We start from the raw sequence: 19919 nt of genomic DNA on the forward strand, positions 1-19919 counted from the left end.
AATCTTCAGTTTTAATGGGTTGTGCTATTGATGCTTTTAATATGTGGTGGCAAATGAGCTTGGTTTAGATGCTTGTATCTAATATATTCTGTATTCTATGAACTAAACAGGATGTTGAGATATAGTTTATGATTAAGACCCTCTATAATCACCGTATGTACTTGTGCCTAGTATGGGGTATTTTAAAGTAAGTCTATGATTAGTTGTTCTCATCTTTTTGACTTGTCCAGTTCTCTCTCTCTCTTGACTGTACTGAAATACAATTGCATATACACTGGGGAGCACTTGCTTAAGAGACAGCTGTGAACCTTTCCAACAAGAGTTTGAGTCTTTTTGTTGTGATTTTTCAAATTTTCCGATCCTGTTTGTAGCCTGTCTATACTCTGCCATCTCCAGCAACAATGTCATGGTTATTTTCCATCGATTAATTTCAGAGAAAGGGTGCTCACATCCCGTAAATGAAACTTGACCACTTGGATTAGTTTTAAAGCATACATGTGAAATGATGTTTCAAAAGTCAGATATCTGAAGTTAAGCTCTGTTGGCAGTAAGAGTATCCATGAAGCTGTCAGAATGGCACAGATGAGTTTTTGGTGCAGTTTTGCTGTCCTTACTGTGTGTAACTCAAATCCCCACACTCAATATCATTAGAAATGGGAACAGGGCAGGTCATTTGGTCCCTCAAACCAGCCTCTTCCATTCAATAAGATCATGGCTGATCCAGCTTTTCTCTCAGCCATTTTCCTCAAACATCTGTCTTCCCTACAGATCAAGAGTCTATCTCCGCCTTAAGTATACACCCAGAATTTACCCCTTCAGCTCTCTGTGGTAAAGAGTTCCAAAGCTCAACATTATTGATTCTTAACTAACTTGTGAAGTACCTTAACAAAGCAGTTAGATGTATCAAATTGGTAGTACACGCAGGCCCAGACTCCTCAGCATTCGAGCTGGGGAATAAATACCAGTTTTGCCATAAGCATCCGTATCTGTGAATGAATGAAGATGGTAAAATCCCCATTATTTTCAGTGTGGAACAGCAGAGGTTGTTTGGAGACAAGTTATAAGTACTAGAAAGCAAGTCTGAATTCTTCCTGCATTCTTTAAGATTAATCGTCACATTGAAGGGTTGTGGTTGAGCATAGTAGCAGTTCATGCAATGCACTTAACCTGCACATCCGTTGCTCTGTGGGAGGAAACCGGAGCACCTGGAGGATGTGCAAACTCCACACAGACGGTCGCCCAAGGCTGGAATCAAACCAAGTCCCTGGAGCTATGCGGTAGCAGCGCTGAGCATCCCAAAAGGTCAGAATTTGTTGAGAAACCTTAAAGAACAGGGCAGGTGAGGCCATATTGATTTTTGAGAATTATAGAATTCATGTCAACCCAGGGGTCAGTTAGATCAAGGAAACTGGGATACTGTATGAATGGGAATTATTGTGAACAAGAACATGGCTCTGCAGTGGTTGAGGTGAACTTGAATTTGTGACTCCTTTTTGTGTTTGTATTGGCAGATAATGGTTTTCATTTGCCTTACTATGTGCGAGAGAAAAACAAGCGTGGCACCCAGGTTTCCATCAAATTCTTTGACTCAACAAGGACCAAGAAGAAAATCACAAGGAAGGACCCCATTCTCCTGCTGGAATGGTGGAGGGAAATTGCTTTCACCATCCTTGGCTGCATTGTTGCAACTACTTATGTGGTCCATAAACTCATCCGATATCCAGCTTCAGTCAGGGTATGTGCTGCAAGTCAATCTATAAAGTGATTTTATTGCTGTTTTTGTTAACTCTGGACAAAGATGCACATTTACATTATTTTCTGGAATCTAATTATTCCTTTTATATCCACCTTCACTAAATATACTCTTACTGTTGCAATTATTTTACAACAATTATACTTAGACTGTGTCAATGTTCAATTCTTGCTTTTCAATATTTTGATGTAAACTCTTCAGTTGGGCTATTTTGGTTGGAGGCTTCTGATTTAAAAGGTTCCATTCTTAAAGAGATGGCTTTGCAAATTCTTATTTAAAAATAGTTTCGGTGATTGTGTGAGGCCGAAAAGCACAAGGGGACACCCTTTTATCTGCCTTTATTCTTGATGGTTGAGTGCTTTGCAGCTGATGTTCTGGTTTAGTCTGATTCACTCATCTGCAATATTTTCCCCTCCTCCCTAGCAAACCTGACCATGTCCCTCTGTCTCGCTGGAAAATGCTTCAGTTCTGCAGCCTGTTGGGATCTCAGCTTTGATGTATTCCTGATTTTCCATCGCTCCACTGCTGATGGTCATTCCCTTAGCCTCTGATGTCCTAAACTGTGGTAATACCTAATATTAAGATCATAACAATTTGAAGGGGAAGGCCATTTGGCTTATTAAGTCTTCTCTGCCATTCAGTTAGGTCATTCCTGATCATCCTGGTATAAGAGTTAAGAACGAGGGCAGGAGAAGGCTTTGTCAGCTATTTGATACAATTGTGGCTGATCTCCTCTTTGCCTTGACTTAGCTTTCCTGACCACTCTCCATAATTCTGCAACCCATTACTAATTAAAATATCATCCATCTCCTCAAATTTACTCAATCTCTCAGCAGCCACCACAAAGAATCATGACATTCGAGAGAAGTAATTTCTCTTTGTCTCTGTTTTAACCTTTTGTGTGGCACCTTATGAAATGCTTTCTGGAAATATATAAGGTTTGTGCAATATATTCAATAAGATTTTGGCCTCCCCTTCTGCATTCCATGACCCTGGATTCCTTTGCCTAACAAAATCTTTCCAAATTTATCCATTTTTCCAGCTTCCACTGCTCGGTGAGGAACAGCATTCCATTGACTAAGAAACCTGAGAAGAAATTCCTTCTCCTCTCTATCTTAAATTATTACTAAACTGGCTGCCATAGTTCTAGATTCTCCAATGGGAAGAAATATCCTTTTTAACATCTGCCCTGTCGAGCTCCTCAGAATCCGACGTTTCAATAAAAATTTTTCTCCACATCAGATTATATCTCCAATTTACCAAGCTTGCTATGTGATGCCATCCCTCTGTAGCAGGATGAAGATTGGCTAAGACAGTGGCCTGTCACTGTTGTCTGTTCTGTGCAGAAAAGGGAAGAATTGGAGTCTCCGTGTCGGACTAACAGCACAAGTGAGGTGCCTGTGGGAGAAGTTAAGGTTGAGTTGATGAATTGCAGTGGGACTGCTGACTATGTGTCCAGGTAAAAACAGTCTTAAACTTTATTGTGTATTGGTGGTATGTGTGCCTGGAAGTGTGTTTGTTGTGATGAATGCTTCCCAAGCAAACATAGGCTAAGGTGTCCAGCTCCTATGGTGTAGCCAACGTGAATTAGACTTCCACATTAGTGAACATGCATATTGAATTTTGATAAGGGGATATTGACTTGGATTTGCTTCTGGTCATTGCCTTGACCCATTTTTAAATCAAAAATTATTGTTTCTTGTCCCTGCCCAAAACTTAAGCACATGGAGAAGCCTGTCCTCAACGCAGTACTGAGGACAGGCTTCTATCCTAACAGTCAGATGTACCATCCTTTGAATTCAGTATGTTCACCCTTCACTTGTCCCTAAAGTTCAAGCGACAATGGAGTTAACTGCTAAATGCATAACGTCAGAAAAATTCTTGGCTTTAGCCAGTCATCTATTTCTTTCCGCCCGCCCCCTGGATCAATTTGTACAGGGCCTATCCTTCAAGCCTCTACAGAATCATATTTGTGTCAATGAGAGAACCTCTCCTAGGCTCAACTTGCTGAACCTCTTCCTCATATGACAATTCCTTCATTTCCAGAGTCAGCCAAGTGAACCTTTTTATAAATGGCTTCCAATGCAAATATAAACATCCTTAAGGAAACCAAAGCAGTGTAGGTTTCAATGCAATCTCATCATTGCCCAGTACGGTTGTAGCAAAACTTCCTGATGTTTATCCTTCACTGTTTCTTCCCTATGCAATAAGTGTCAGTATTAATTCCACTTAGTTCCTTGCTATACCTGTGTACAGAATTTGAATTGAATTGAATTTATTATCATGTGTACTGAAACACAAGAAAAAGCTTTGTCTTGCGAGCAATACAGGTAGATCACCTAGTTAAATAGCACAGATAAGTAAATAATAGGAAAGCAGCGGCAAAACAAAAACACAGTTACAGTCGAATGCTAAGAGTTTGAGAGTCCATTCAGTATTCTAACATTAGGGTTGAAACTGGCTGGTGCGTGTGCTTTAGCTTCTGTATCTTCTCTCCGATGGTAAAGGTTGTAGAAAAACATTGCCAGGGTGGGATGGATCTTTGAGAATGCTGCCGGCCAGTGTTAAGTGAGGGTGAGGGTGAAATATTGTCCCCAGTCTTCCCTGATAGTGGCCTGTGGGTCAAGACACTGAGGATCCAGTTGCAGTGAGTGGGGCTTAGTCAGAGATCACTAAGTTTAGTAATCAGTCTCAAGGGGAAAATAGTATTGAATGTTGAACTGTAGTCAATGAGTAGGATTCTTACGTAGCTGTTCTTGGTGTCAAGATGTTCTCGGGAGGATTGAAGGGCAAGTGGTATGGCATCTTATGTAGATCTGTTGGTCCGATGGGCAAATTAGAGTGGAACCAGAGCAGTGGGGAGCCTGGAGTTGATTAATGCCATGACCAGCCTTTCAAAGCGCTTCATGACCTCCGAAGTTAGGGCCACTGGGCGGTAGTCATTGAGACATGCTGTATGAGCATCCTTAGGCACAGGCATGATGTTGGCCCTCCCGAAACAGGCAGGGACAGTGGCCTGCTGCAGGGAGAGGTTGAAGATTTTGTAATTCATGTACAAGGAAGCCCAAAACCCATTGAAGTGTAGAGTTCTGTTGATTTTGTCCAATTAAGTAATGCACTGCTTTTCTTTTCTCGCAGTCTTGCATAGTTTCCCATATTATACTTGCCCAACTGACATTTTTGTCCACGCACTTAATGTATTTAGATGCATTTTCAGATGCTTTGTATTCTCCTCCTTCTAATTTATTTTATCAATTCTTAAATTAGCAATAAAATTGCCTATTATATAGTCAGTCAATTCATCCATATCATGAGCATTGTAAAATTTATGCCCACCTTGGTTTTGTGAGGGGTAGGTTCTGCCTCACAAACCCTTACTGAGTTCTTTTGAGAAGGTGATCACAAAGGTGGATGAGGGTAAAGTGGTTGATGTGGTGTATATGGAATTCATTAAAACGTTTGATTAGGTTCCCCACAGTAGGTTATTACAGAAAATACAGAGACATGGGATTGAGGGTAATTTAGTGGTTTGGATCAGAAATTGGCCAGCTGAAAGAAGACAGAGGGTGTTGGTTGATGCGAAATGTTCATCCTGGAGTTCATTTACTAATGGTGTACTGCAAGGATCTGTTTTGGGCCCACTGCTGTTTGTCATTTTTTAATCAATGACCTAGATGAGGGCGTAGTAGGATGGGTAAGTAAATTTGCGGATGACATTAAGGTCAGTGGAGTTGTGGATAGTGCCGAAGGATGATGCAGGTTACAGAGGGACGTAAATAAGCTGCAGAGCTGGGCTGAGAGGTGGCAAATGGAGTTTAATGTGGAAAAGTGTGAGGTGATTCACTTTGGAAGGAGTAACAGGAATACAGAGTACTAGGCAAATGGTAAGATTCTTGGTAGTATAGATAAGCAGAGAGATCTTGGTGTCTATGTATGTAGATCCCTGAAAGTTGTGACCCAGGTTGATAGGGTTGTTAAGGTGGCATACGGTGTGTTAGCTTTTATTAGTAGAGGGACTGAGTTTTGGAACCATGAGGTCATATTGCAGCTGTACAAAACTCTGGTGCGGCCGCATCTGGAGTATTGAGTGAAGTTCTGGTCAACGCATCATAGGCAGGATGTGGAAGCTTTGGAAAGGGTTCAGAGGAGATTTACTAGATGGTTGCCTGGTATGGAGGGAAGGTCTTATGAGGAGAGGCTGAGGGACTTGAGGCTATTTTCATTAGAGAGGTGACTTAATAAAGACATAAGATGATCAGGGGTTTAGATAGGGTGGACAGTGACAGCCTTTTTCCTCCGATGGTGATGGCTAGCACGAGGGGACATAGCTTCAGATTGAGGGGTGATAGATAGAGGACAGAAGTCAGAGCTAGGTTCTTTACTCAGTAGTAAGGGCGTGGAATGCCCTTCCTGCAACATTAGTAGACTGGCCAACTTTACGGACATTTAAATGGTCATTGGATAAACGCATGGATGATAATGGGATAGTGTAGGTTAGATGGGCTTCAGATTGGTTTCACAGGTCAGCGTAACATCGAGGGCTGAAGGGCCTATACCATACTGTTATGTTCTAACATTGAACCCTGGAGCATTGCACTAGCTACAGTTTTCCAACCTGAGAGTGATCCATTTGTATTGACCTGTATTCCTGTTAGCTTGGATATAAGGTTGGCTTACCTTGCAACCTCATGAGATTGTCTTGTGTGGTAATTTTTTATGTGGCACCCTGTCTCATTGTCCGTGTGTTATCCATGTCACCTTGGTATTTTAGCTCACAATGTTGGTACTCTTTCAAGTTTTAGCTTTTTCTGTATCTTCAACATCTGTCCCTTACCAATCCTAGTTTATCACAAATGAAATCCAAGTATATTACATCTGCTTATTTTCCATTTATCTAATCTGTCTGTTATCTCTTCAAAGAATGCAACGCAATTTGTCAAGCATGATTTCCCTTTCTTGAAGCTGTTTCTTCACTATTGCTGGGTCAAAATGCTGGAATTCCCTTCCGAATAGCACAGCAGGTGAACAGACATCCAAGGCTGCAGTATTTCAAGGAGGCAGTAACATTATCTTGAGGACAATTAGAGACAGACAGTTTCTGACTTAGCCTGTGACATCCTCGTACCATGAATGAATTTTAAAAACATGTTTGCAGTATGATTTTCTCAATGTCCTGTTGCTCACTTTTGATATTGGTTTCGAAATGTAGAGAATAGGCGTAGGTTATTTGCTGTTTGAGCTTACTCAACCATTCAGTATAATCATGGTTGATCATCCTATACAGTGTGCTGTTCCTGCTTTTGCCCCATAACCTTTAATCCCTTTATTGTTATGAATTATTTCTTAACTGCTTCTTGAGAATGTTCAATGTTTGGGCCTCAAATGTTTCCTATGAATTCCACACCTGCATACTTAGTTTTTTTTTAATTCTCATCTCAGTCCTAAGTGGCCCAACCACTTTCTTAAGCTATGACACCTGGTTTCTAGCATCTTTCCAATGCCGGAATTAACTTGTCTGCAGTTTTCAATCTCCCTCTGGTCTGGATCAGTGGCTTTCTGTTTGGCTTTTCGGGTTTTGCTTCTTTCCACAACTTTAGCACTTCTCCTTTCCCTGTGTCAGTCTGTCACTTAGCAGCTGTCTTGTTTCTACATATGTCAAATCATAACTTCAAGGTAGCAGACTTAGCCTGGGATAACTTGTGTACTTGCATTCGATATTGCTTACCTAACTAAGATGTAGTTCCTTACTGCTGTCAGGAGTAGATTGTCCAGATGTGGTGTTTGTGACCTATTCTGAGGGCTAGTGCTTGATTATCTACCTCCTGTAGGTGTTTGGCCATCTAATACTATCTTTTTGCTTCCCCCCCCCGCCCCCCCATATTTCATGACAAAGATCAGTCAAGACAATAGCTGCAATCCTTCTTATATTTTAATAATCTCCACCTACCTGAATGGATGCAGCTCCAACAACATTCCAAGCTTGACACATCGAGAACAGTGCTTGATCGATGCCCCAGGCTTGGTAACAAACATTCACTCCTTCCTCCACTAGACTAGATTAGATTAAATTCCCTACAGTGTGGAAACAGGCCCTTCAGCCCACCCAGTCTACACCGATCCTCTGAAGAGTAACCTACCCAAACCCATTTCCGTCTGACTGATTTACCTATCACTACGGGCAATTTAGCTTGGCCAATTCACCTAACCTGCACATCTTTGGACTGTGGGAGGAAACCGGAGCACCTGGAGGAAACCCACGCAGACACAGGGAGAATGTGCAAATTTCACACACAGTTGCCCAAGGCTGGAATTGAACCTGGGACCCTGGAGTTGTGAGGCAGCTGTGCTGCCCTAATGCACAGTAGCAGCAGGATCCATGAACACCAACTGGCCACCGATAGACATGACCCACTATCACTAGTTTCTATACATACAGACAAAGAAAGACACCACTTTGACTGGACAACACACCACCTCGTCGCTTCCTCGGAGGCTGCCTGACCTGCTGTGCTTTTCCAGCACCACACTCCTGCCTCTGATCTCCAGCATCTGCAGTCCTCACTTTCTCCTATAAATAGAGGCGTGACATACCACTAGCACTTCACCAGAGACTCCACTGATGTTACCTAGTATAGTGAAGAAATATCTGAAAACAAACCTTCCAGCTCAGCGAGCTAACTTCCATACTTATCATCAACCTGAGCTACAAATCTTCTCAAAAAAACATTAGTAGCAGCAGTGTGTATCATCTACAAGATACACTGCAGCTACTTGTTGTGGTCACTTCAGCACTTCCCAAACTCACAGACTCTGCTGCTTTGAAGCATAAAGGTATTAGAACACAGTCGGACGCAAGTTCGTCTCTAAGACATGCAACCATCCTGACTTGGAAATATAGCTCCTTTTACGGTCACTGGGTCATGCTCCCAGATGCCATTCCTTAGTAGCATGTGGTGTACTTGCATTATGAGAACTGTCAAAGAAAGTGACTCCAAGCCAGTTACTGATAAGTAATAAATACTGGCTTTGTCAATGATGCTCACTTTGTATGTAGGAATGAACTTAAACAAAAATTGAAGACTGGTAGTTCGCAAAGCTCTGCCTTAAATGCCCTTGAGCTGTATAGCATGGAAACAGACCCTTCAGACCCATTAGTCTATGCCGAATGCATTCCCAAACCAAACTAGTCCCACCTGCCTGCACTTAGCCCATATCCCTCCAAGCATTTCTTATTCATGAACTTGGCCAAGTCTCTCTAAAATATTGTAACTGTACCTGCATCCACCACTTCCTCTGGAAGTTTATTGCACACATGACCCACTGTGTTTTCAAAAAAAATGTTGCCTGTCATATCTGTGATTTCATCCCAGTTATCTATATCCAATGTATGACTCTTGCTTAGTCTTGACCAGGACTTCAATACTGATAGTTCTTCTGTAACACGATGATTGCGTTCTTGTGTAATCCTGCATTATTAAAAAATTGTGCTTTAGAAACCGTGCTTAAAGCGTTGGTGATGTAGTAATGTTACAACCAATACATGTTTTAAAAGTTTGCACTTCAGAAACAATGTCCCCAATTCATCAATATTATTACAGTGAATTTGAGTCAAAAAGGATGGTACTGCAAAAGCACAGTGGGTCAGGCAGCATCTGGGAATATGAGAGTTGTTGTTTCAGGCATAAGCCCTTCAGCTCCTGCTCCTTGGATGCTGCTTAATCCGCTGTGCTTTTCAATCCTACCCCTTTTGACTCCTGACTCTCCATCTGCAGCCCTCACTTTCTCCTAGTTACAGCGAATTTATGTTAACAGAATGCGCATTATAGAAGAAAGCTGTATCTTTCTTCATCATTGCTCCCTTTTCTTACCAGCCTTACCCTTCACCCGAGCAGGAACATAATGCCTCTGAACTCTTGTTATCATACTTTTGAAAGCCACCCACTTGTCAGTTGTCCCTTTACCTGCGAATAATCTGCTCCAATCAACTTTTGAAGCTTCCTGTCTCATACCATTTAAAATTCGCCTTACTGCCAGTTAAAACATTTTAACTTATCCTTTTCCATAACTATTTTAAAATTAATAGAATTTTGATCGCTAGTGCCAAAGTGTTCCTCTACTAACGCTTCAGTCATTTGCCCTGCCTTATTTCCCAAGAGAAGGTCACATTTTCTCCTCCCCTAGTAGGTATATATGGGTAAAGAAAATGATCTTGAACAAACTTAACAAATTCCTCACCATCCACCCTCTAACTCAATGGCAGACCCAGTTAATGTTGCAACCTTACTATTCTTACATATATCTAAGATTTCTCTACATATTTGCTCCTCAATTTCCCTCTGACTACTGGGGGGGCCTGTAGTACATACTCGTCAAGGCAATAATCCCTTTCTGATTTCCAAATTCTACCAAATTCACTGGCCAATCCTTCAGAAATATCATCTCCAAGTAATGTTTTCCTTAATCAAAAACTCCCTACCCTTCCTCTCTTGCCTTCGTCTGTGTCCTTCCGACAGCCTGTCGGGGGTGTGTTAATGCCTGTCGGGGGTGTGTTAATGCCTGTCGGGGGTGTGTTAATGCCTGTCGGGGGTGTGTTAATGCCTGTCGGGGGTGTGTTAATGCCTGTCGGGGGTGTGTTACTGCCTGTCTGTGCTCGAACATTGAGCTGCCAATCCTGGAGTTTTACTGCCTGTCTGTGCTCGAACATTGAGCTGCCAGTCCTGGCCTTCTCTCACCCATGTTTTTGTAATAGCTGTGATGTCCCAGTCCATATTCCCACCCGTATCCTGATTCCATCAGCTTTTCCCATTTACATTGAAATAAATGCAGTTTAATTCTTCAGAGTTATCTTGGTGTCTTGACTTGCTCTTGTCTGCCTTTTCTAACTGACTTGCTCTTTTTTTTGATTCAGTGCCATCCTCCTCTGCCCTTCTGTTTTCATGCTACTTCGGAACCACCCTCCCCACTATTTTAAAGTCTCCTGAAATAGAGCTAGCAAATATCTTCACCAGATATTGGTCCCTTTCCAGTTCAGGTGAAAACCATCCCTTTTCAATAGGTATTTTCTGCCGCTGAAGAAATCCCAATGATCCAAACACTTGCACCCTTGAATTCAGAAGGCTTGAGGGTAAGCTAACTGAGATGTTTCAAATTATAAGAGGCTTCTGTAGAACAAATACAGAAAAGCCACAATGGGTGGACAATGGGATGTAACCTTAATTATATTCCGGCCACTTGGGAGGTCACCAAGAAGGTCTTCATGCACTAAGATATTTGGAACTGCCTTCACCTCATGTTGGAGAGCATGTCAGGACTTGATGAACAGATTTTTTTTGTTTAAATCCAGTGTGAAGCAAAGTTGGGAAAATGCGATTTGAGGTACAGACATGCCAAGACTTAATTGTGAGACAGTAGATTTAAGATCGCAATCAGGTCAACCATGTCCTTTTAAATGATGGAGCCAGCTTCATGGGCCAATAGCCTATTCCTGTTTATTAGGATCTTATTAAGCTTGATTAGCTTAATAGCCTAATATTGTTCTTATAGTCCAATTTATTTTTTAATTCATTTCCTTCGTGAGAATGCTTAATTCAGAGGATGTATAATTTTGAATCTTCTCACCAGTTTATGGAGTCTGAGTTGTACAGCATGGAAACAGACCCTCTGGTCCAACTCATCTGTACCAACCAGATATCCTAAACTGATCTAGTCCCACCTGTCAGCATCTGGATCATATTCCTCTAAACCTTTCCTATTCACGTACACATCCAGACACCTTTTTTAAATGTTGTAATGGTACCTACCTCCACTTCCAGCTCCCCCACCTTGTTCCACACACACTCACCGTCCTCTGAAAGAATTGCCCCTCGGGTCCCTTTTCAAACTTTTCTCTTCTCAGCTTAAACCTATACTGTCTAGTTTGGACTCCCCTAGTTATTTGGTTTTTAACATGTATAGCGATGGAAAAACTATGCCAGTGGTGTAATTAATGCAGATAAACCTCTTTTTCAGATGCCTTACTGACTTTGAATTGGTCCAGTGTCTTGGACGTGGAGGATTTGGTGTTGTGTTCGAGGCAAAAAACAAAGTTGACGATTGTAATTACGCTATCAAGAGGATACGACTCCCGAATCGGTATGCTAATGTTTGCAAAGTTTTGTTGCAAAAACGTTTTCCGTTAGTCTCTGACGACCTCCTTCAACGGACCTGTACTCATTGGCTCTTAAGGGTACTTGCATTTCTATCATGCACACACATGGTAGGCCCAGAAAGTGAATCAAAAGGTATCCGATTGGGTGCATAAAACGTAAGACCACATTCTTATCAACTGGCAGAGCAGGTTTGAGAGGCAGAAAGGCCTGAATATGGATAGTGTAATGTAGTTAACAATCTGAACTAAAAAGCTGCTATCAGTAAAAGTGACCAATACAATGTTCTATTGTCATTCTCTGACAAAAGAAAGCCTAGTTTACTAATGTCCATTAGGAAAAGAATCCTCCCTTTATGCAGTCTGTTCTAACATAATTCCAGTCCTACATCACTGATTAACTCTCCACTTCAAGGTATTGTAAAATTCATCCAGTGTGGATGGACAATAAATGCTAATCTTGCCAGTAATGCCCACATCCTGAGAACAAATTATATTTCAGTACACCGATTTCCCTCAGCTATGTGTTGCTGTATGTTCAGTTTGGAGCTTTGACAGTCCTGTGATTTGATATCCAAGTGCGATATTGAAATTATTTTCTTTACTTCTCTAAAGGCAGAGGATGTTATTTGCCTAGGGAATGGTCTTGAGTTTTATTAACTTCATAATTCCACAGAGATCAAGCACGGGAGAAGGTGATGCGGGAGGTAAAGGCACTGGCTAAGCTGGAGCATCCGGGCATCGTCCGTTATTTCAACTCCTGGCTGGAGACACCACCTGAAGGCTGGCAGGAGGAGATGGACAAGCAACTGCTGAAAGATGAAGGGTAAATTGACAGACTAAATCTCTCTTTGACTCCAGTGCTCGTGGTCATCAAGTGCAGCTGAATATGCTCTTCTGAATTGACTGTCACTTGTTGCGTGGCTTACAGCCAGGGTAATGGATTGGTCTATTTCTCTCCTCCAGCCACCCCCCCCCCCCCCCGCCCCCCCCACTCTAGAACAGATGGAGAGTATTTAATATGGCCCATGGTTTCAGCCCAAATTTCTTGTTTATCTACATCCCTTTTCTGTATTCTAACTTCCCAAGTAAATACCTCTTTGTTTTTAGCACTTTGTCTGTGACACTGAAAGTGTTTCACACCCTCTGTTTCATCGTACTGTAAGCAGATCAGGTGTCACCACACCTTAGGAAGGACGTTTTGGTTTTGGAGGGAGTTCAATGTAGTTCACAAGATGATGCCTGAACTTTAGGAGTTAAGTTATGTGGAGAAGTTACACATTGTCCTTAACCTTCTAAATTTTAGAGAACAATCTAATCAAGATCTTCAGGATATTTACACGATAAAATGGAAGATAAAAGTAAACTTTTTCCACTGGTTGAAAATTCTAGAATGAGGGAACATCATCTAAGAATTAGGGCCAGGTCATTCAGGAGAGATGTTGGAAAGCACTTCCACTCAGTAATGCAAGTTTGGAACGATGGTCCTCAAATACCTGTTGATGCTAATTCATTTGTTAGATCTGACAGATGAGCTTTTAAGCAAAGGCATTGAGGAATATGGCCCAAGGCAGGGTATTGAGTTGGGCCACAGATCAGCCATGATTTTCTTGAATGGTGGAGGAAGCTCAAGGGACTGAATGGCCTACTTTTGTTCCTGTGTTCTTGTTGTGGGAAGAATATTTTCTTCAATTTATTTTTAATTGCCTTAACTGAAGTCTTAAGACTATACCGACTTATTGAGTTCTTCCAGAGAAAGAGCCAGTCCTTATCTGTTCTGTCAATTCTCCATGTTTTGAGCAGTTTAGTTGGACTTCTCCTTGATCTTTGTCTCGAGTTTAACAAACTCAACTGATGTTTATCTGTTGCCTTTTCATAGTTCAGTCCTTTCATTGCAGTATCACCCATGAATCATTGTTGAACCTCCTCCCAGTGTATCTTTCTCAGGTAAAAGTATCCAGAACTTGGTATACTGTCACATGTCATCTTCATGTTATTTATGATCACAGTAGCACTTGTTTGCTACTTTGTGTACTCTAGCATCTCATTTTCTTTTTCCTTTTGCAACTAACTGTTTAAATAGGTTTGTTTGCCTTGATCACTAAATTTCCTTGTTCATATAATGTATTACTCGCTATTTAGACTCTAAATCTATATACCTATCTGATGTCCAGATAATTGCATTCAGCTATACTAAATATTGTCCTGTCATCATAACCTATATCTGCTATCCATTGAAATCTTTGGTTTTTTAGCGTAATCCATATCCAGGAATAGGTTGTGATTAAATATGTAACCTTGTGTTTAGATGGACATGTCTGCAAAGCTTTTTCTCCTTTCTTACCTTTGTTTCATCTTTTAATATCATTTAGTTCCCACATGTTAATTTTTATACCAGAAATATTATTCCTTAAATTTGTGATATGATTTAATTATCAGACATGAAAACCTTGTTTCATTTTGTTTTTTGCCTTAACTTTTCCAGCACTGATTGGCCAGCGAGTTCTCCAGATGTTCCCTCTGTGAACCGTCTAAAGCTTCCTATTGCAGCAACCTGTTTGGGTAGTTCGTCTTCGGTGAAGTTTAGTTCCTACTCTGTGATCACTGCCAATCAGACGTCGTCTTCAGAGCCATGTGTGTGTTTGGACCTGCATACAGACTTCAGCCAGTCACTGGAACAGCCCCAGTGTTACCAGGATAGTCTTCTGTCTGAGCGTGAAAGTGAAGGCAATTCTGAGCTGGCACATTCCTTTGAATCATTCCCTTCAGCTGCTGGCAGTCTTGTGAAGGAGGACAGGACCACATCCTTTGACGTGGTGTTTGAAGATTCTGGCTGTGACCAAGCATCTGAGCATACACTGGACTTGGCACCCTTGTGTCACAATAGAAGCAGTGGTGGGAGACAAACTACCGTTTCTCGGGAAGAGACGGCAAGTGGAACTGCGGGTCTGGTTTCCAGTGATGCTTTATCGCGTTCTCCACCAAGACCCACATCATTAAATCTGGGCCAGTGTCACGAACCAGGGGAGAAAGCAAAATCAAACTCACCTAAAGTTTACTTGTACATTCAGATGCAACTCTGCAGGAAAGAGACTCTGAAAGACTGGATGAATGGCCGATGTCAGATTGAGGACCGGGACCGGACTGAGTGTTTAAAAATATTTTTACAGATGGCGGATGCTGTCTGCTTCTTGCACACCAAAGGATTAATGCACAGAGATCTTAAGGTACAGTACAGGCATCAGTGTGTTCTCTGAATCTTTCAATGGTGGTCATATTCTGTTTGTCTTGCATATGAAAGAATTTGGTGATACTACATGAAACTCTGCAAGGTCTGTAAGCATTTAAATATGCAATGAAAGTATACTGGTTAAGATTTCACATGTTGACGCCTGTAACTCAAACTTAATTGGAACCATTTTGAATACAGTTGAACTAAACAAAGCGGGTAGTGGAATGCAGGGAAGAGTGGAATATAGTTCTTAGCCTTTGAAATATGGGTTGTCCTTGAAGAATCATTGAGTTGTACAGCAGAAACTTCAGTTTGTGTAGAACCTCTTAAAGAGTCTCTGGGTGCTCTACAAATGTGTAGTGCGGTAAAATGTGGCATCGTGCGAAATGAGATATGAGGATAGGTGACCAAAAGCTTGGTCAGTGCAGTAGGTTTTAAGAGGCATCTCAGAAATTTAAAAAATGTGCTCGAGAGATTTAAAGAGGGTATTCCAAATCTTGGGGCTCAGGCGTTTAAAGTCCTAACCACCAGAAGTGGAGCAAGTAGAATGTTCAAGAGATTAAAATTCAAGGATTGTAGCACTGGAGAAGATTGCAGTGATTTAGGGGCAGTCTGGACACGAAGCAGCGACAAAAAAAATTTTGAAAACTCCATTTCAATTTAACTGGGAACCAGTGTAAACCAGCAAGGAAAGAGGTGATGGCTGGAAGATGTTTTTGACTTTTAAATAGTGCATCCTGGAAGCATTCAGTCATGGATTGAAGTGCCCTATAGATGAATCTTTCCTGAGTTTTTGCCTCTACACCTCCGATATCAATTCCATCATTTTGTCTTCATCTGAGTCCTAAGCTGTCCATTTGACTAACTAAAGCTTGTGACCTCTTGGCTTAATCTTCAAAACAAATGCTGAATTTAATGTGCACTCTTGTGCATCTTTGTCTATCTAAAAAAACCACCAGTGTTGTTACAGGTATACCATTTTAAATTTAACAGGTGTCTTGTTGGCCTTTTTGGGAAGCCTTAACAAGTTCTGTTGCATTATTCAAAGAGGAGTAGATCTCTGAGCCAATGTTCTTCACTGTCTGAAGCAGTTTTAACTGCTTCTAACATAGTTTAGCTGTTGAATTTGCCTTTTGATTACTTTCCACTTGTAATTTCGTGGCTCGGATTTGATGAAGGGATAGGGATCAGTGACAATACTAGCTAATTTTCTCTATGCCTATTTATTTAACCATATTTTTGGTCCATAAACATTAACGCAACATCTTGAATGTAGAAAAGTACATCAAGGCAATTTACTTGAGCATTATACTTGGTCTATTTCTCTGGCTGCTCTATTTTGCTACATTGATGTTCCATATGCCTACTATTTGTCATGCAGTACATGACTGTCTTATCTCTTTCTTTTCAATCTCCAGCTTGTTTGCACATTTATCTGTCATATGTTTCAGTCTTGCTGACGATGAAGAGTACTCTGCTTCAGTGCACACAGAGGTGTAGAATTTCATTTCATTTATAATTTTGATTCAAACATCATATTTGTTCAAATTACAGCAGGAGTAACTTTAATTTTTAGTATACAATTCTTTGGAATGTATTGCCTGGCACTATGGTATAGTGATTTACAATTAGGAGTTTTTATTTCAAAATATACATTAATTATAGAAAATCTTTATTTACACAGTCAGAAAGTAGTTTCAGTTCAAGGAAGCAAACATTGGATTTGACTCTATTCAAACAAACCAAAGGCATCTCTTACTTGACCCAGACTATATTTGCATACATTTGAAGCCCTGGGAGAAGTCAATGTTGACTCGAGATAGTGAAAGCTTGTGGTATCAGGCTAAACATGGACAAGAAAACCTCCTTATTACCAGGTGCTGACTTCTGCTCATGAATTAGCGCTCCTTCCTGCTGAACTCCTAACTACTAAGTGCTTCGTGTTTATAATTGTTAAAGGTGCAAAGAGTAACTACTGCTAGAAGTAGAAATTGTTAGTTTCCTCCACTTTGTCCTTTAAGTTACCTGGTTTAGCTTGTTAAATTGAGTGTACGAGTCAGCTCTGTGACTCCTTATATAATTGATGTTACATTCTCATGCAGTGTTTATGAGAACCTGTGAAGCTTGACCTTCTGCATCAAGCTGTTGTCTTTTCCTTTATCTTTTCTCAGCGCTACTTGTATTATGGACTGTCACAATGCCCCACAATCTTAATATGGAATGTTGTGAGGAGTCCAGTGAGCTGACCTTTTAGAGTCAGAGTCATAGAGATGTACAGCACGGAAACAGACCCTTCAGTCCAACTCGTCCATGCCAACCAGATGTATCCGTCCAAACGCTTTCTATTCACATACCCATCCAGATGCCTTTTAAATGTTGCAATTGTACTAGGCTCCACCTTTCCTCTGGCAGCTCATTCCATACACGTACCACTCTCTGCATGAAAAGGTTGCGTCTTAATTCCCTCCTTTATCTTTCCCCTCTCACTCTAAACCTATGGCCTATAATTCTGGATTTCCCCACCCCAGGGAAAAGACTTTGTCTATTTGTCTAGTTATCTGATCCATGCCCCTCGTGATTTTATAAACCTCTACTATCACTTTGTAAATTAATTGAATTTCACACACACAATCTTGTCATTCTGTCCTCACAGATTTATGTTCTTCTCAGTGCTTCTCTATTCTTTTCGATCAAATTGCTCCTTCATATTTTTCCATCCCTTTTTGTTGCATATTTTTATTATCATCTCTTCAGTGCTGTCATTCTCAATACTTAGGGTAGTATCATACGATAACAAATTTTACTTTCTAGACACTTCATGCCTAAACAGGCTTCCCCTTACTTCCACCATTAGATTAATTAGTAATCATCTTAACACCAGCACCTTCCAGTTTTGAACACTATTTAGCCCCCATCTTGTTTCTTGTTATGCCAGTCATATGTTTTGAACATTCAAATGTGCTAATTAGCAGAAATAGGCCATTCAGCTCCTCAAGCCATTAGGTCAGACCATAGCTGGTCTGAGGCATTGTGTTCTAAAGAGGCGCAACTCTCTGAGAGGGAAACCCTGAATTTTAAAATAGTGTCCCTTTGCTCTGGGCTTGACCCGTGAAGAGACCTCCTTTCCACATCTTGTATAATTCAATTACCTGCACCATTTATGACTCTTCAGAAACTGAAGCAGTTCATATCCAACTACAGTGCTAGGACAGTATCCAGGTTTGGGCTGATAAGTGGCAAGTAACATTTGCACCACACAAATGCCAGACAATGATTATCTCCAACAAGAATAGAACATAGTACAATATAGCGCAGAACAGGCCCTTTCGGCCTTCAATGTTGCACCGACCTGTGAACTATTCTCAGCGCGTCCCCTACACTATCCCAAAATCGTTCATGTGTTTATCTAAGGATTTGTTTAAATCTCCCTAATGTGGCTGAGTTGACTACATTAGCAGGTAGGGCATTCCACGCCCTTACCACTCTCTGCTAAAAGAACCTGCCTCTGACATCTGTCTTAAATCTATCACCCCTCAATTTGTAGTTATGCCCCCTCGTACAAGCTGACGTCATCATCCTCAGAAAAAGTCTTTGTCTACCCTATCTAATCCTCTGATCATCTAGTATGTCTCTATCAAATCCCCACCCCCTTAGCCATCTTCTTTCCAATGAGAATAGACTCAAGTCTCTCAGCCTTTCCTCATAAGACCTTCCCTCTAGACCAGGCAACATCTTGATAAATCTCCTCTGCACCTTTTCCAATGCTTCCACATCCTTCCTGTAATGGGGCGACCAGAACTGTACACGATATTCCAAGTGTGGCCGCACTAGCGTTTTGTATAGTTGCAGCATGATATTGCGGTTCCGGAACTCGATCCCTCTACGAATGAAACCTAACACACCGTATGCCTTCTTAACAGCACTATCCACCTGGGTGGCAACGTTCAGGATCAATGTACACCGATTCCAAGATCCCTCTGCACATCTACACTGCCAAGAATCTTTCCATCGATTCTGCCTTCCTGTTATTCTTCCCAAAATGCATCACCTCACATTTAGCTGCATTGAACTCCATTTGCCACCTCTCAGCCCAATTCTGCAGTTTATCCAAGTCCCCCTGCAACCTGTAACATTCTTCCACACTGCCTACTACTCCACTGACTTTAGTGTCGTCTGCAAATTTACTAATCCATCTACCTATGTCTGCGTCAAAGTCATTTATAAAAATGATAAACAGCAGTGGTCCCAAAACAGACCCTTGTGGCATACAACTAGTAACCGGACTCCAGGCTGAATATTCTCCATCAACCACCACTCGCTGCCTTCTTTCAGAAAACCAGTTTCTAATCCAAACTGCTAAATCACCCTCAATCCCTTGCCTCTGCATTTTCTCCAACAGCCTACCATGTGGAACCTTATAAAAGACTTTACTGAAGTCCATATATACCACGTCAACTGCCCTACCCTCATCCACATGTTTGGTCACCTTCTCAAAAAAACTCAATGAAGTTGTGAGACATGACCTGCCCTTAACGAAACCATGTTGACTATCTGAAATCAAATTGTTGCTTCCTAGATGATAAATCTTATCTCTCCTAATTCTTTCCAAAACCTTTCCCGCAACAGAAGTAAGGCTCACTGATCTATAATTACCTGGGTCATCTCTTCTGCCCTTCTTGAACAAGGGCACAACAACTCCTCCATGGCTTCCCAGAGAATTGATTACACCTGTTTGTAACTAACCTCGATCCTTTCTAGTCTAATATCTCATACCTCATTCTTCTCCTCAA

The 19919-nt window shown here is 41.2% G+C and overlaps 1 protein-coding gene across 3 annotated transcripts in view; it reads left to right on the forward strand.

Annotated features, from left to right (window-relative positions):
- eif2ak3 (eukaryotic translation initiation factor 2-alpha kinase 3) overlaps positions 1-19919 on the forward strand; it is a 95534-nt gene that overhangs the window by 52809 nt on the left and 22806 nt on the right. The window contains exons 9-13 of one of the 3 annotated variants that reach the window (XM_043698574.2): positions 1512-1735; positions 3046-3212; positions 11762-11884; positions 12574-12723; positions 14383-15124. In XM_043698574.2, the coding sequence (XP_043554509.2) occupies positions 1512-1735; positions 3046-3212; positions 11762-11884; positions 12574-12723; positions 14383-15124 (1406 nt within the window). The remainder of the gene's footprint in view (positions 1-1511; positions 1736-3045; positions 3213-11761; positions 11885-12573; positions 12724-14382; positions 15125-19919) is intronic. The other 2 variants (XM_043698669.2, XM_043698756.2) reach the window with 2 other exon arrangements.

The sequence above is a fragment of the Chiloscyllium plagiosum genome, unplaced genomic scaffold (assembly GCF_037043375.1).
Source record: "Chiloscyllium plagiosum isolate Xiang-an unplaced genomic scaffold, Cpla_swu_hap1 HiC_scaffold_1, whole genome shotgun sequence".
Lineage (NCBI taxonomy): Eukaryota > Metazoa > Chordata > Chondrichthyes > Orectolobiformes > Hemiscylliidae > Chiloscyllium > Chiloscyllium plagiosum.